Source organism: Malurus melanocephalus, unplaced genomic scaffold (genome assembly GCF_030028575.1).
Source record: "Malurus melanocephalus ecotype Western Australia unplaced genomic scaffold, MMel_1.1 scaffold_48, whole genome shotgun sequence".
Classification (NCBI taxonomy): domain Eukaryota; kingdom Metazoa; phylum Chordata; class Aves; order Passeriformes; family Maluridae; genus Malurus; species Malurus melanocephalus.
Genome location: NW_026623280.1, coordinates 2240500 through 2259037, shown reverse-complemented (window position 1 = coordinate 2259037; position 18538 = coordinate 2240500). Strand labels below are relative to the sequence as shown.

Sequence of the window (18538 nt, the reverse complement as noted above, 5' to 3'; positions counted from 1 at the left end):
TTTTGAGACGTCCCAGGCTGAAGTGGCTGAATTGGTTCAGTCCCCAATTCATTGTGAACATTTTGTCCCTGCCTCATTCTGGACCTGTGTTACTGGCTGGGATTTGTGCCATACAAATACTGTTCAGCACAGGTCTTGCATCTTGTTACGAGAGCAGCAAAGCTGTGAAAAGGTGTTTTGTAAGTTTATTCAGTAACCACAGGTTTGTGCAGAATGCTGCATATTATGGAAAAGACAAAAATATTTGAGCATGTTAAGATGTGTCTGGGCACCAATACTGATGGTTTCTGTACATACGACTTCTGTTGTCCAGAAGAATGGSAATTATCTTGTGAAACATTGTTGGTGTGCTTAATTGTGCATTTTGAAGCCCAGCCTGTGGTTTAGAAATGAGCATTGGTGCTGTAGATGATAAGCATGTGAAAGTGCTAAGGAATTGTATTTATGTATAAAATGTATTTCCTACTCTATACAGTCGGAGAAATGCTAAGAGGATGATTAAAATAAAGGTGAATACTTTGCTATGACTTTCATTCTTCCTTTTGAAGAGTATGTTTGATTGACAAATGTGATCAGTTATGGCTGAATTGGAAAAAAATCTGAACAAGAATAAGCATAATGCTAGTTATATGCATAGATCTCACAGAGATTTGCAGTGGCTGTCTTAAAATTGGAAATTTGCTCTATTATACAACAGTGGATCCTTCATAAAGCAACTTTTATGAGCCCTCCTAACCTTGCTGTAAATTAAGCTTGCATTAAGTTGTTACTCTTTCCTAGGTGAAGTCAAATTCTAGATGGTGGAAGTAAATAATAATAATAATAATAATAATAATAATAATAATAATAATAATAATAATGATTATGACAAACAGTATGAATTTGTAATCTGGTGTTTCCTCTTTTACCTCTACATTCAATCATGTTAATTTACTTACAAATTTGTTGAGTGAAGAAATTTCTGCCATTTTCCTATTCCTCACTTTTTTAAAAAGTTTTGATTTTACCTGCTATTTCTGGGGGGGAAGAAAAAGTAATTGTGGTAGCGTCCAGAAACTTTTAGGGCATTTATAAAAAACTATAATAAAAAATATCCTACCAAATGTTTCCTTACTCTACAGTAGTTTAGGCAGTATGACTGTAGGAGAGCCAGAATGTTTAACACTAAGGTGTAGAGTATAACTAGTCATTTCACTGTGATAATAAAAGCAGTGCATGCTGTAATAATTGATGCTGCTCATAGAAAACGTGTTTATTTTCTAGAGATATGCTTATTTGCCTATTATAGACTTATCTTAGATGTTAGTTTATAGAATCAAATCATAGTTCATGCCAAATTTCAGATGGACAAGGATCTGGTTTAGCCTGAGTGCTTATTATTTCCTGCAACTGTAAAGTAGGTCCTGAAGAAGTTCTTTGACCTTCTGCACGAGTCCAAGGCTTAAACTTGTTTCCAGCCTTCCTGTTCCGTTCTGTGAGTGGAGTCGTTCATTGTGCTCAGGAGTGACATTGCTGGGAAATGGTCTCCTCTATTTATGCACAGGATGGGCACTGCGCAGCGCAGAGAAGTGCACTAGGAGATAATACATGCTGCCTCGCTAATAACTTCAGGCTATTTGCTCTCTGTGGTGGCTCAGTTCGGGGCCTCTCTGGAATAAAGTGCCAACAGCGTGGTTTTTTATGATGCGAATGTATGTTAACTGGAGACTGATATCACTTCACTGTCCACTTGAGATTTATCTCGCTGAGGACCAGAGGCTAAACTTGAACAAAGATTTGAGCAGTAAAATTCTAATGTTTTCAATTTGTTTAGTTCCTCTGCTATTTGGATATGAGCTCACAGTGCAACACTGCTGCAAAGACAGAGAATACCACCCTAGGGGTGTATATATAGAGCCATCTTTTGTAAGACAAATAATAAGGCCTTGGGCAATATGACATGTTACARTATAATTTTGGGCTCCTTATTATAGAGCAGGACATCGGGAAGTTATTGGACAGCAAAAAATATTCAGTAACTGAGAACATGACTAAGAAACTACTGATTGAACTCTATCTGGAAAGAGGGCAAGTGTCTGCAAAGTCTGTGCAAATGCTGCATATCTCAGTAACAGCTGAAATTTTTCTATTGAAGTTGTACARTAATAACTAATAGCAACCTTCTAATGGAGACAGAAACTCATATCAATGGCCCTATTTTAGGATTCATGTTCCCAGATAGGTAGTTGTTGTTGTCCAGAGTCTCTTAATACTGTGCCATCTGGATCRCTTGCTGAGCTCTCATGTATTGCTACATTTTTAATAAACCATACCTCTGCAAGGTGGGGAGGGGGAAAAATAAAAAGAACAACTTGTTTGAAAAAAATCAGTCAAATGTTTATTAAGAATCAGGTAAAAATAGAAAATATTTTGGAAACATTTTTACTAGTGTGACATTACTTGAATTGACTTTTGATCAGAAAGAAATTAATAGGAATGGAGTAAGTCCATATACAGTGGACTAGATTATGCAAAAAGTACAGCATGATTAAGGGAACATATGTAAAAGCTCTTTTATTAGGAACTTCAGTTCCTGTGAATATCCTTGAATAATGGGTAGATTCTTCAATGACAAGATTAGAGGTGTATAAACTGTATCTAACTGTATTTATCAGTAATGTGTTAAAGGTATAGATAAAGATTGCTTGTGAGGGCAATAGGATGAAAGATAGCCTAGCAGAAGCATACCAAATATGCTGTGGGGAATGTGAATGCTTCATAAGTTGAAATAATAAAGGAACAGAAAGAGTTCACAGTGAAAGCTCTTTAACAGTAGATAAGTAACTTTCTTTTATCAGTTTATTAGTTTCTGAAAAAATATTTGTGTAGGATACAAGCTCTATGTTAAAGAGGAGTAAAATACAGATTTTCCATAGAACCTGGGAATGCTCATCAGATGTAGTTTTTCTAAAGAATGTTATCATGTTTCAAGGATTAAGCCAACCACTGGTTGAGAAAAATTAAGAGACATTCTTAAAAAGGTATGTGCATTTCTTATGGTTTGCAGCTGGCCATTTTCAGAGCTGAGATCCCAGACCAGAATGGACAAGTGTCTGCTTCTGTTATTTGTGGTGCATTCATGAGTACTTCTCACATCCTTGGATCTTTACTTTCCCCACAGACATGTTAATGTACTCCCCCTATTTTGCATTTGCTCTCGCTGAAAGTCTGAAGAGAAATAACAAAAAGACTCTCAAAATCCATTTCTTTTGCAGGTTTTTATTTTTCTCCGTCCAGCGTTGCTGGCTGTCTGCCATGCTTGTGCCACATAGCTGGTTCTGTGAATCAGATCTGTGATAAAATGACTGGCCAATGTAGTTGCCAAGATGCCTCTGTAACGGGACAGACATGTGAACGTTGCAAAGAACTTTATTTTGGATTTGACTCTGTCACAGGGAGGTGAGTGTTCCTTTATTTTTACAGGTCACTTACAAGCTTCTTGTTATATTTTTCTCATGGTTCAGTCAAGGGTTTAGTGACAATGAAAAGATGTGTTCCAGTTATGTTAATCCTTCTATGAGTTCATGTGTGCGCTCTGATTTACGTGTGATACATTATACAATCCTCTGTGCTCCCTTGAGCTGCAAGAAATTGAAATTTTGCCACGGATTTAAGTAGAAACAKCATGAAAGGTGTTTAATGCTAAGTTATAGCAATTTTTTAATTGTTACCCTATGTTTTCTCAGCATCTTCAGTGAGGTATGTTGTTTTTGGAGGTGTTAAACATTGACTGTTAAAATGCAGGTAATTTGCCATTCTTATAATGAGTGAATGCTTTTGAAGTTTTAAGATTTAGTGGGGGGCAGGGGGAGGAGGGAAAGGAAAAACTACAGATAGCCCCTACTTCCCCATTTTYTTTTGGTAACAGCAGTATAAATATTCACTGCACCTTTACTCTTAAAAATCTGTGTTTCTGAAGCAGTGTATTCTTTCTCAACGTTTTATGTGCCACAGGACAAATTGTGTATCTAATGTAGTCTGAGGTCTTTAAATATAATGGAATTGTTTGGATTCCCTGGATTATAAAGGGAAAACATATTTATATAGTGCACTGTTATTTCAACTRTTGCTCTATCTTTCTTTACCAGGATCATCTTTCTTGACTAGTTCTCACAATCTCAATTTCCTTTTTAATTATTGTCGAAAGATTGCACAGCTCTTATGCTATCGTCTTTTCATGAAGACTAATKGTGTTAAATTGTTTTATTTGGTATTTTTGCCTTTAAAAAAACCCAAACCACTTACCACAGGCAGAARCAAAATCTACATTCCCCTCCCTCTKCTCCTCTCCCCCAGCTAGTGTGGGGTAGACATGCTTTTAGGCAGTGATTATCAGTGTCATCTTGCATATATTTGACATTATTCTGCAGATTTTTCACTTTAACTTTWATGTTACTGTCACTCATTAGGAGATTTTTWAAATTATTTTTTACTGTTTTGGGTCACAGAGGCATCTGCTAATGGCCATAAAGTAATCTGTAGGAATAAAGACTTCCTATTTTCACTTCCTGTCATTTCTAATGGTGAGAAATAGAATCTGTGTAATATTAAAGTTCCCTTTGAAATATATTTTCCTTATTATTAATGATACTCTTTTTTTAGTTACTTGAAATAGATTCTTCCCCTGCTCCTCAGTTTTAGCACACTTGTGCTAAGCAATAGCTTTTCTGAARGAAATACTGGCTTTCAAATGCCTGTATTTTAACCTGTCTTTTGAAATTCAAAATGTGAAAATATAAATGATATATATCCAGACTTTGTTGTAAAGAAAGTTTTTAGAGTTCTGGAATTTTATGGTGAGTTGTCTTTAATGCCTTAATACTAGTTAATCCTCATGGCAGTATTGATGACTACTCCAGTAGTACATTAACATGATTAACTTGTGTTGCATTTTCTTGGCTCCCTTTTCATTGTTGTCTTCTTGGGCAATGTACCTCTGTTCCACGGGCAGAAACTTTTATCCACTGAAAATGATTATGCAGCTCTTTATTTGTTAATCTATTTTATTCCATTTCTTTAACTGTTAATRTCTTCATAAAAACAGTAATATGCTTTTTCTTTCTCCATAAAGTTGCCAGGTCATTTAAGCCATCCTTGCTCCAAGTGTCTTTTAAGAACAAAAAAGGATGTGAGCTATCTGCAGTGGCAAAGACATATCTGTCTTTGCACAATAGCACAAAAGAAACAAGAGTTGTGATACACAGAGATTGTGAGGCTTTAAAATTCTCCCACTCTGAGGAATATATATGCGAGCTGATTTATTTTGTGGTGTTTTTGAGATAAAACAGGAACTCCATATTCTTTAATGCATTTCAGTTCATGAAGCAGGAAAATTTTCTTGGCAGTTAAAGGATTGGAAATACTGGTGTTTGCAGCAGTCTGAGCAGATCTGTAATGGCTGTGGGCATCTGTACACATTAGAAATGCTTTACCTCTGTATTGTTTACTATAACGAACTGGTCAATGAACATCACAAATTGTTTATCTATTTATATATATATCTTGACAGATTGCTGTTTATGAAATCCATTTAGCAAGTGAGGTTTTCCCATAAGGATGAAAAATGAAGATTTTAAACAGATTGCTGGAGAGGCTCTAACTGCACCTAGAGAGTCAATGTAATAAAGGTTTCTCTATATTAATATTACAAAAACCATTTATCCTCAGAAAATCAATATTGCAATTCATCTTGGCATGACATTTCTCTTTCCATGTTTTAAAAGTCTGTTTTCCTTGATTATATATAATTCTGTTTTAATAAAACTCAAATGTATTTGACTCGGAGTACCTTGAACAAGTAGCATTTAGCGAGAATACTGAAAATGTTTCTTACATGATTAAAAGTTGCTTCTCTTTTTAAAGAATTGGATTTTTTTTAAAAATCCTTAATTGACTGAATCCTTAACTCTGACCAAAAAGCATGAACTATGCCTAACAACAAATCCAGTTCTCGTTTTCTGCAGGTTAAAAAAATGATGCACATGATTACACAGAAATAATGTGTAATCCCATGGAGCAGAATATGATTAAATATATGCTGTTATTTGCAGGATCTGGAATATCTATTCAGTATAGGTGAAGGTGGGGAGCCTACTCTTCTCCTGGGYAAAAAATCCAAAACCAGAAAGAAACAGCCCCACCTTGCCAGGCTAAGAGCTATCACTGTGACTGTATGTGTATTGAGTTTGATTGTCATGTGTGAATGATTGTGATGAGACTTATTTATAACAGATGCAATAACATACAGCAACAATAAGAGAAGCTTTTCTTTCCCTGTTTATCTATTGTGAAACTTTTGTTAACACCCCCCACACTAAACTTCATCATGTAATGAAATAATAATAAAATGCTCTCTTACTGAGCAACTAATTATGTCTGTCTTTTTTCTTTTTTTTTGTAAATAAACTGAGTTTTTAGTCATGATGTTAAAATACTCTAAACAAAACCTTTATTTAAAGGGGGATTTGGATGCACTGTCCTATAGATGAAAAGATTTTTGAAAAAATTGCCCTTTTCTCTTTACTGTAAAAGAGACCAAGCTACAGTATAGTGGTTTCCAAGAGAGAATGTATTCTATTTATTCTCAAAAGGATATTAGTCCATAAAACAAATTTGCAGCTTATTTTGCAGCTTTAGCTTTTATCAGCCTTTTTAAGGGTGTTGAATGATTCCCCAGGAGATCACACAGCACAAGCTGCTGTGGAGTTAAGGAACTCTAATACAGAGAACTGTGCGATAGGCAGAAAATGTATGTGRAGAGTTTTCTTAAGCTTGCTTAAAAATCTGTCACATTTAATGCCCATTTCACTGATTATTGACCTGAATTTTAGTGTCCTAATGTGAAAATAGTTTCCACCTTCCTTTCCTCTCTCCCTTGCCTTAAAAAGTTGATACCTCTAACATATATCAACTCAGTTTTATTTCTGCTTTTATATACATAGGTGGTATAGACCGAGGTATGATGGTGGTGATTGTGAAAATGGCAAAGTAACTTGTGTAAAGGGACCACCACATATTTCCTCGGATCTGGTGAAACTGGCCAAGGAAAGATCAGCCAAATATAAATTGACTTGTCTCGTCTCAGGGCTAGCAGATTAAAGGGGACATAGCATGACTGCCTTGCATTTCTCTGGTGTCTTTTTGCKGCTTCATCACCTTGGGACCTGGCATTTGGAGGTGTTTGAAAYTCCCTTGAGCCTCTTGTTGCTTGTGCCTGAGAATTGGACTTTTCCAGCTCGGGTCCAGGGGACATGAAGTGTAGACTTACTTCCCTGTATGTTTTAGCTGCAGTGTACCTTCCCACTTGTCTCCCAGACTGTGTTTTTTCCTCTGAACTCCTTTAGTTTGCACAATTAAAATGTAGTGAAATTACAATCTAAAGCATGAAGTTTTATTTGCCATTGTTGACTTTGTTATGAGTAATAATGGCAGTCAGTATTGCAATGGGTAGCATAAGAGTATTTGTAGAAATTTGCTTAATTTCTGGCAAGTTTGGCTCTTTGAATATGTGCACAGTSTGACTTTGGTATTCATGCTATGAATGAATGTCAGTGTGGAAATAGTGTATCAAGTGAAGAGCAAATTGATCACGAGAGGGTTCACATGAAAAAGCCAAAGCATAAGTTCATCTGAAAATATTCTACTGATGCCAGAGAGATTTACAGAAYTGAAGTGTGGCATTTGTGTGATAGCAATATTTTTAATTTTTTGGTTCTTTTTAATTAATTATTCTCTGTGGTTATGTCCAGGTTTGTCCTTCAGGCTGCAAAGAAATTGTTCCTTCTGTTATAATATTCATATATATGCTGTTTTATTTCCTGTCACTGTTATAATCTGAAGATTTTTCTCCCAGTTTTGGTTACCATTTATTCTCCTTAAGTCACAGCTTCAAGTCCCCTTTGTGGACAAGTTTTTTTTTTTTTTTTTTTTCCCCAACTAAAACCTAGATTCCTCCGAGGTTTAAGGTTGCATATTTTGGGCAGAAACCTCTTCAACTGGTTACATATCTATCACTGAACTCTGCAGCTCTCAAGAAACGTTGTGTGAATAAGGGTGCAGGATTGAGTGCATAATGTGGTTATTACCAAACATTATTATCCAGTTTGTGTGTGGATCAATATGTATAAAAGCTCTTTAATTCTAAGCCATTTTTATATAAATCAAAATATTATTCTGACAGTGAAATATTTATTTTTATACTGGGCACTTTTTTTTTAAAGTTTTTAAAATCAGACTAAAAATTTTCCGCTCTGTTTCAGACTACTGAACTGTTTATGATGTTTTAATTATGTTACCCAAGAATCTTTTAAACAAAACCCTACTGTGCTTAACTGAAGTGTTGATGTGTGTTGATCACTTCCTTGATTTGTTTTTGTTTRTAGATGTCAGCACTGTAATTGTCATCCTGCAGGAGCCATTAGTGGGACTTGTCATCTTGTTACTGGACAGTGTCTTTGTAAACAATTTGTAACTGGCTTGAAATGTGACAACTGTGTTCCCGATGCTAGTAATTTGGATGTCCACAACCTATTTGGCTGCAGTAAAAGTAAGTGGATGTTAGGTCTTAAAAGCATTTCTTTCACATTAAAAATTTTTATTGATTTAGTGGGTATTGAATTGGGTCAGCAGTCCTAAAGCTGGGGTTTATTCCCTCCCTACCCCCAAATAAAGGCCACTGAAGTTTGGGTGATTTTCACTGTATGTTAGGATGGTTTTCTAGTGAGATGTACAGAATCCTTCATATCATGCACACTTTATGCTTGCAGTCTAACCCAGGAGAGAAGTCACAAACCATACCTCCCTTGTACAATTTCTCTGTAGTGACCAATCCAGAGCTCACCTTTTAGTCACATGAAGTCACATTRATGCAATGGCATTTGTACAACTCACAGCTTAGCCCCCATTTCTGGCCTTCCACAGGGTCACCTGCCTTCAGAAGGTCTGAAGAACAAAATGGCTCTTGAAAACCTGCTCCTGGTGATTAATTCAAAATCTTCTCAATGCAATGTAGCTTTGCCTTTTTCCACCTGGGGTGCTTTCTCAGTCAGTTTGGGAAAATCTGTGCCGTGATGTAACAGAGCATCATAAATCGGTGTGTGTGGGGTGGGGCTACAGCTATCTTGAGGATCAAATCATGAATTGTAATGAAACAAATTGCAATGGAACATCTGGATATGAAGCAGTGGCACAATTTTAGCCTTTAAGTTGTAATTATTAAATTAAATTATTAAATCTAAATATTTAGATTTGATCACCAGCACACAATGTCTAAGCTGGCAGGAAGACGAAAGAAAAGAAGAAAAGGCAGAAGTATATGCCATAAGAGAACTGAGTAAGCCTTTGGATGAATGTTCAGACATGGGTTTGGAGGGCATCACGCTATGCAATGTCAAAGGACCTCAGCAAAGTCTGTAAAAGCTGTGTAACATTTTGGTGGCCCATCTTACTGCCATAACARTTAACAGCCCAGTCTTGGAAGTCCTGTTAGCAGTGAGGGAGGAACTTTGCAGATACAAATTGGACATTTCTGCCAGCAGACTCAATAATGGCCACACTGGTCATGCTGTGACAGCTAGCTCAGGTAGCCATGTGTAATGCACCAACAGGGGGTTGGACAGCCCCAAGTTATCTCTGGAATGTGTTTCTGGATCCTCCTTCAAAAAAGTATTTCTTTGTGTGTTCTGCATAGGTATTTGTATGATATTCATAACTGTGAACGCTATAGATTTGCCAGCAGAGATGTAAATGCACAAAGTGTTTACAGATAGAGCAGCTCTCACTTCAATAGCAGTTCATTGTAAATCTGTTGAATTTCAAATAATATGCATTGTTGAATGCACAGCATTATAAATGATTATCATAAAGAAACTGATATGTTTTTAAAGATCAATTTTTTTAGCTTTCCTCAAAGTTTGGAAGTATTTAAATAGTTTTGCTTTGCTTTTCCCCATACTCTTCTGTAGAAGGCACAGTATCTATTCAATGTTCAGGCAGTTGATTGGCTCGTTGTTTCTTTTAAAAATGTAAGATGTTTCAACTGAATGTGTAATAATAATAATACATGGCACTTTGATGATGCTGTTCATCTTCAAAGTGCTTTACAAACATAAGCCAACCTACTTATTTGTGTTGGGATACACATTGAATAAAGGTCAATAGCAATACAACTATAAAATTGATTAATAATAGTATAACATAGATAAATAATGTAATAGATTTTCATTAGATAGAAGTACATCAGGCAGTATTCTAAATGACAAGCGGAGTCCTCTTCTGGACATAAAGGATATAGCAATTGAAGTATTTAGGYAATTCTTACCAAAATATTTGGACTTGTTGCACACATATGGAGCTTTGCCTGGCTTGGCATTTGTGGTTATTTTCATTGCAGAGCAGTATTTTGTTGACACATTCATTACTGGTTATAAGTCTTTGCCAAGGGAAACAAAYATAACTTGCTGTCACTGTCCAACTGGTGTTCTTTAAATAAAAGATSTTTTTTTCTACCTAGAAATATCTTAGATGCTGCACAAAAATGTGCAAAACAGTACTTCTCTTACATATTTTAAATTCAAACCAGCAAACATATGGAAGCAATATGCAATAGGGTGAGTCTGCCAGTGGAGAATGAAGGTGGTGCTGATAAATTTCTGTGATTGCTCAGGTCTTGAAAGTATGTATTACCTGGAGATATTTTTTTTTAAATGCCATTTAGACGTCAGGATTTAGGAGCACTTGTTTCCTATGATTCTCAAACTTTACTCCTGTAGACACTTTAGCATACATTTATTTCCTAAATGAGATGAATTGAAAAGCTCCAGATGGGCAGCAAAACAGTCTATGCTTTTTAAAGGGAAGTAACGATTATATGTTCTGTTCAATCCAATAAATTCTAGAAATATTTTGTGCTATTTCTTGGCTGAGAGACTGCAGTAGAAGCAGGGCTTTTCATTATCTTACTCTAAAGAAAGAGCTTCATCTCACTTTCTAGATTTGTATTAAAGATATGTATATAGCATGGCCCACTGATTTTGGCGTAARTCTCTACATCTATCGATTGTGTGACTTGAGATCTTCGTGACGTTTTCTGTCTGCAACTTCATTCTTTGCTTCTTGTCTCCTGTTAGCTTGGCTGAACAGATTTTAGTARTTAATTTTTGGTGTTATTAAGCAAATATCCACATAATGAAGAAGATTATAGTTTATARAAAAGAAAATCCATGTTTCTGATCTTGATGTCCTCCTATAATACTTAATGTTGGGGGGGACAGTAATTGGGTGGTTCTGAATCCAGCTCCTGGTAGCTTACTCCATGTGCTGATTTCTGTACTGACCGGGGCTATTCTCATTCCTTGAGCAATATTTTTTCCTCTAGATCCATTCTCCCTTGGTGAAGAGAATGGGGAAATGGAACAGTCTGTCTTTGAGTTGTAGCAGTTACTGTCTGCCAAAACAGAGCAGTCTAATGTTCTGTGCTAATGCACGGTGTAAGGCGGGGCTTTCCTCAGTATCACTGTCTTAYTGGAGATCCTACACCAAGATATGGACTCATGCTCTGACCTGAATAGTAACAGAAATATAGAATCATACAATTATCTAGGTTGGAAAGGACCTTTGAGATAATTGAGTCCATCCATAAAAAATATGTTTATGTCAGCATGTGTATGTCTATGAAGATAAAATTTCTGAGTATTAGCTATTATCTTAGGAAGGACCATTATCACACATTTGGATTACAAAACAGATCTAGGAGGGACTTTGAATTAGCTTTCTTAAAATAYGAGGCACCTGGCCTTTGAACTTCAAGTTTGTTTTTCTCTTTTTGATACTAGTGCAATTAAGTAGCGCATTTTTCAAAGTTAATGGAGATGGTAGCAGYGGCGTATTTTGGTAAATAAGCGTGTCAAACTGATTTCTTAAAATATTTCTTAAAATGTTGGCTACCTTGCTCTCATGGGTTTTAATTTCACTGGAAGCAAATGGTAGTTAATTGCCTAAGTAAACTTCAAAATGTCTCTCTTTATGTTTTTCTGATTTTATCATATTAAATAAGCTTATTTTAACACTTCAGTAAAATGTGTACTTAGTTGGGCTTTTCATTTGTATTCTATTAGAGGAAGTCATGCCTGGTCCATGCTAAAATGGAATGAATCCTCTGAAAAAATAAGTCCTAATTGAACTAGAAACTTCAATAATGTAACCAGATAAATATGTTCTTGTTTTATAGAGGTTTGAAATACATTGGAACAAAAAAAAGGAGTGTTTGAAGAACACTTGCTTTATTTTGGGCTGGGAAAGGGGATTAAGCTTGTTCATCATTTGTTGAAATATATACACTTGTTTCCTGGATAAAAATCTTTGTTGGAGAGCATTTGGATGGATTGGTTTAGTCTGTCAGTGTCCTGCCCTGCTGACCAAGCTGACCAGGTCTTTTTGGTGAAGAAAGCTTAGTGGTTTCTTTGCATTTTTCTTTAAATTTGTGTGATCATTGATTACCTTCATTTTTACATCCTCAGTTTTTGTGTATGTTTTAGCTCCTTTCCAGCAACCTCCTCCTACAGGAGAAGTTTTCAATTCCTCTGTTATCAAYCTTTCATGGAGTTCCCCCGACTCTCCAAATTCTAACAGGCTTATTTACCAGCTSTATAGGGATGAGGAAGAAATTTATACAACGGAAGACTACCATCCTTACAGTAAGTAAGGTGACATCAAAGTTTTTGTATTTGTGTGTATGTATGTGTCTATATATACGTGTGATATTTCTTAGCTATTTCTCATTTCTCTCATTATTGTTCTCTGTGGTTTTGAATACATTGTCCTGTTTTTCTTTTATGAGTTAGTGTTCTGTGTTATTAATTTTTCTTGAAAGAAATGAATACCYGAGTCTAAAATCTGGCAAATGGAATCACCCAAAATGGCAGATAATTATTTTAYTTTTTAAATTGAAAAACTTTAAAATTGACTTACCAGAAGTATTTGTTTTATATACACAGATGCCAAAACCTAAGAGTCAAAGTCACAGATAAAGAATTAGGGTGAACAGAAGAGACCATAATGTGCTTAAATTTCTTTTTTCATCTTCCTGGTTTTAAACTGTTAACAGATTGGAAAGCTTTTTGTGGCCTCTAACTTTTAGCACCTTCTGTTAATCTATCAGTGTAGCTCCTGGTTTGTCTTTAGCAGTACCACTTCTCTCATGCTAAGGCTTGCCAAGGGATCCTCAGAAGGCAGTCCTAAAGGATTCGACACTCTGTCCAAGCTGAAAAGGCCATTTTGTGCTAATATCGATCCACTTATCAAAGAAAAGGAGATGGATTTGGATACTGTTTGTATGTATACATGGCACAAGTGGCTTTTTTTAGGAGGATGGGTGTGTTTAATGCCACTAAGGTTTGACCTCTGTTCTAGGACCTTCTTCAGTTTGTTGCAGTTTCTTACCAATGCAGCATTAATGTTTTGCAGAAGTTCAGTCTCTCTAATTGTTGATGTGTAGCCTGAAGGGAAGGAAAAAAAAAGGCCATTTTTGAATGGAAGCACAGATCTTTTGGAATATACCTCATATTTCTATGTTTTGGTTCATGCTGCAGTATCACAGTTCATTACTATATGGCTTATATTGTGAATTTGGGCACTCTACAGTACTTACATGGGCAAAGGTATGTGACCCCATGTAAGCATGGGATTGATTGAGAGAAAGAAACGTTTCAAAAAATTTAGAGAACAAATAGATGATATTCCAACTCCTTAATTTGGTTTAGTGGCCTAACTTTAGTAAATATGTGAATTAATTTCAAAAGAAATGCTATGATACTTCATTGTTGTAAATCTGTTTAGTAAAGTACTTGAAACAGTGCATTGTTGAGGATATTATTTCATTGTACTACCTACGTACTTTGTAGGAAACAAAATCTGGATGTATTTAGCTGGATAATGAGACATTAGCATGGTTCTATTTAACAAAACATTATCTTCTTGAAAATATTGATTTGGTTTCAAAAGACATTTTTKACATTTCCTGGAAATCCCCCTAATTAGAATTATGAAATTATCTGCTAGTGTCCGAATATCAAAAATACATTGTTAATGCTGACAAAACGTTTTTCATAACTTTTTTTTCTTAGTATAGTATGTAATTTGTAATGCTTATGAGCTGAGAGTATAACTGGATCAATGTTATCTTATGGCTACATGAGAGTTTTATAAACATTGAACTTCCCAGGGAAAATTAAGAATAATCTTTTGAATCAGCATGGTGACKTGGATGCTGGTACTGCAGAAAGCCCAATTAAAACAATATTTTCTTAACTGCTCTGGAAAACCTTAGCCTCAGGTTTCCCAGAACAATCTTTTTCTTGAGGGTAAAATTAACTACTTACTCTAAAATGTGAACAAACACCCARAGTTACTAACAATTCAAACTCCAAATCAAGTTAGTTCTAATTACTTATAAATGTAACTAAATACAAAATCATAAACTCATGAAGAGTGGAAAAGAMTGCTAAGATCATTGAATCAAATGGTTTACCTGGCACTGTCATGGCACCACTAAACCATGTCCCCAAGTGCTACCTCTGCCCTTCGTAAAACACTTCCAGACATCTTGGTTCTACCACTCTGCCAGGCAGCTCATTTCAAAGCCTGACCACTCTTTCCTAGTATCTAATCTCCTAATGCCAAATATCAAATCTCCTCTAATGCAATTTGAGGTCATTTCCTCTTGTTCTGTCACCTGTGGCTTGAGAGAATAGCCTGACCCTCACATGGCTACAGTCTCCTTCCAGGGAGTTGAAGAGTGGTAAGGTCTCTCCTGAGCTTCCTTTTCTCCAGACTGAACACTCCCAGCTCCCTCAGCTGCTCCAGACCCTTCACCAGCTCTRTAGCCCTTTTCTGGACTCGCTCCAACCCCTAAATGTCTTCCTTGCAGTGAGTGGCTCAGAATGGGGCACGATTTGARGTGTGGCCTCACCAGTGCTGGGTGCAGGGGGACATCCTGCTGCATCTTCTGCCAGTAGCCACTGTTCAGCTGGCAGAGTTGTTCTCCAGCCCTGCCTGAAGTACCATGGTTTGCAAGACCCGAAGATGACAAAACCTGGACTCATTATTGATTCCAGCTACAGTTCTGTGATCATTGTAGGGAATTGAAGTACTGTAAGCAATTCCTGCTTTTGTGCTGCAGTGTCAAAAGTTGAATACCTAGCAATACTCAGAATTTTGTGCTCCTCTTCTTTAAACTGTATTCAGGGCTGGCTTGACAGTGCAGATATACAGAGAGGATGTAGCAATATCTGCATCCTCTTCATTTGCTTTGAAAAAGTCTATGAGTATTTGTGCTCTGACATGTAATATATTGCTCAMTGTTCACTAATTTTTAAGGAAAAGAATGTATGGCGGTGTGGTTGTCCATACCTTCATACTGTGCTGCACTGATTGAGATGTGTAACTGCTTCTGAGATATGCACAGGAGCTATTAGTGGCCAATGGTACTAAAAGGATGCTAAAAAGCTAACTGAGAATAATGGAAGGAAGGGGTGAGGAAGGTAAATATAGGGTTTGTATGTACCTTTTTAATAATTATTTGCACTTTTGTTTCACTTCTCATACAAGATCAAATGCTTTACAAATGAGATATTAAACACTGTTGTAGAAGTGAGGAAGTGAAAGCACACAAAGTTGAAATATTTGGTCTCATGCCATCAAATTAATCAAAAACAGAGGTCTGAAAATTTGCACAATGGTTTGGGTTTTTTTCTAAATCATATTCACTAGTATTGATGTTAATTTACATTTGAAATAATTATTTTCATGGAAAAGAGGAATGAGAAGATAATTGTATTAATCTTCATGATTAAAGCAGGAACTAGGAGAAGTTCAGTGGAAAAATTATTTCTCTAGTGATGCTGATATGCAGTGGAAGGTAATAAGGGGTAAAGGGGAGTTTTTTTCCTGTGGTAAAGTAATTTGAAAAGTTGCAATGCTTATAATCTCAAGAAGAGCATGTGAACAGGCGTAAATATGTCTTAGCTTTGAGCTGGACAGACTTTAGGTGTAGAAATGAAAATTATTTTTAATGTCTTAGACTGATCAAGTTTTCTTCTCACCTGTCTGTTTCAGGCGTTCAGACCTTCACCGATACCATGCTAGCTCCATATACCCTCTATTCCTATTATGTCCAAGCCAGCAATGTTCATGGTTTTACAAGAAGTGACTCAGTGATGTACAGAACAAAATCTGGGACACCTATAGGAAGCTTGGACTTAAATCCTGTCTTTCCTGTTAGTCACCACTCTGTTTTACTTTACTGGACAAGCATCTCCAATAACTCTGGACCTATAGAGAAATACATTTTGACTTGTACTAGCTCAGCTGATCTTCAGCCTTGTGGTCAGTATGAAGGCTTAAAGACTTCAGCAATTATTTGGAACCTCATTCCATTTACAAAGTATGTTTTTTCTGTGGAAGCTTGCACAAGTGGAGGCTGCCTAAAGAGCCAGCCAGTAACSGTAGTTACTGCACAAGCTCCTCCGGAAGGGCTACACCCACCGACTGTAGAAACCCTCAGCTCGACAGAACTGGCTGTGGAATGGTCACCACCTGAGAAACCAAATGGTAGGACATTCTGTTTGCTTTTGTCAGTCAAAGTCTTTTCAAGGGAAAAGCAACATTTCCTCAAATCTCATTAAAATATCCTTATCCTTGTGCCATAAACTGAGAAACTAAGTAAGGCATTTTACTAATTTGCCTATTTATCATTAAAAGTATGCTCTGAGTCTGTGTTTTGTTCTTCTGGAGTCTGGAAATCCACTGACTATTGGGTCCAGGATTTAGTACTCAGTGGCATCTGCTGCAACAAAAATCACATTTATAATCTAACATTTACAGTAAAATGAATTTTTTCCTAATTTGCCAGATTGTCTAGTTCAGACAGATGTGGGGATACTGCTTGACAAAAAATAAATAAGCAGATAAAAGTTATGGAGAAAAAAATCTTAMGAATTAACAAGACAAGTCTGTTTTTGAAACCATCCGTCATGTGCAGTAGCCAATTCTATTACCAGTATAACTTAGTTAGGGATCAGGTGATTGCCAAGAGTTGCTGGTCTAACTTGTGTAATAGTATTTTAGGTTTTTGAAACTGAGAACACAGCTGTTGTAGGATACTTCTGTGATACCACAGATTTTTTTGGTAAAACTATYTCTTAATATATGACAAATAGAGTTTTGTGCAAGTTCACTTATCAACACAAGTATTTGTGCCTGTGAMAACAGTCATTTTGATCTGTTCCCAAAATGGATATCTGTCTATGGAGAGCTCAACTTYCACTTTGAGCATCTCATTTTCCAGCTATTTCCATATTACACAGGAAGAATGCCCACACAAGAATAACTTGTGAGGGGCAGTTCCTACAATGCTGGTTATAATATTTGCTGTTGGCACCTCACCCTGTGTCATACACTCCTCACAGTCCATAGCCGTGGCATGCATGGCCAGCACAGGCAGAATATTAAGCAATATTCTCATATTTGTTTTGAAATCTGGTCAGATTTCCTGATCTCTSCAATGACAGAGAGAAGCTCTGTCTCCCAAGCAATCTCTCCAGTTTATTACATGAGTACAGACCCAAATATATACATTTTATGGTAATTATCTCCTGGCTTTGCAAGAAATCTCTGGTCAGATTTCTTAGGATCCTATAGTTAAACTACTTTTACAATCCAGCCTAGATCATGTATTGCTTCATAATATAACACTGGTTGATTTTTTTTTCCCCTGGAGTGGTGAGGCCTTCCTGTGTATGAAATAAGTTTGCATTGTTAAAAAAATGATGCACATGTATCTCTTATCCAGTAATATTTTCTAAAATGTTGGCATTAAAATGTCACTCAAATGTTCCCTTCTCATTGTCTTAAAAAAAAGAAGTGTAGTGAACTCATACTGTAATCCAGCCATTTGTTTTCTAATCCCAAAATGGGATGTGAAAAATAATCAGTGTAATGCAGAAAATGCCAAAGTGATTGTGTGGATAAAAAAAGCAGAAAATTTTTAAAATCTTCTAATGCTGTTTTTTTTGTGAACTTAATTGATTCATTCATAGCTTATAAAATATGTTAGTGTTGGTATTGTAGTACAACTTCAGGAATCTCTAAAATTCATTTTGGAGATTTTTTAATTTTTTTAATTTTTCTGGCCTTTTCCTCTAGGTATTATTATAAGATATGAACTTTACATGAGAAAAAAATTAAAATCAGCTGGGAACTTTCTTCCTCCTGAAATTCGTGTTTTCCAAAGCAGTGGATGGCTCAGTCCCCAACCAGTTGTGGAATCTCAGAATGAAAATGCCTTGGCTCCACCACAGACCAGTACTACAGTCATTGATCTGGAACCATTCACAGAGTATGAATTTTATGTGCTAGCAGTAAACATGGCAGGTAGCATATCTTCAGATTGGATGTCAGGACGAACAGGAGAGGCTGGTAAGCAATGGTTATTTATCTGGTAGAA

At 36.2% G+C, this 18538-nt stretch overlaps 1 protein-coding gene across 2 annotated transcripts in view; it reads left to right on the top strand.

The window, feature by feature from the left end:
- The window catches only part of USH2A (usherin), a 367630-nt gene that overhangs the window by 63964 nt on the left and 285128 nt on the right, over window positions 1–18538 (top strand). For both annotated transcript variants that reach the window (XM_057365137.1, XM_057365136.1), the window contains exons 13-17: window positions 3255–3438; window positions 8421–8584; window positions 12573–12731; window positions 16150–16644; window positions 18238–18510. In XM_057365137.1, coding sequence (XP_057221120.1) covers window positions 3255–3438; window positions 8421–8584; window positions 12573–12731; window positions 16150–16644; window positions 18238–18510 — 1275 coding nt within the window. The remainder of the gene's footprint in view (window positions 1–3254; window positions 3439–8420; window positions 8585–12572; window positions 12732–16149; window positions 16645–18237; window positions 18511–18538) is intronic.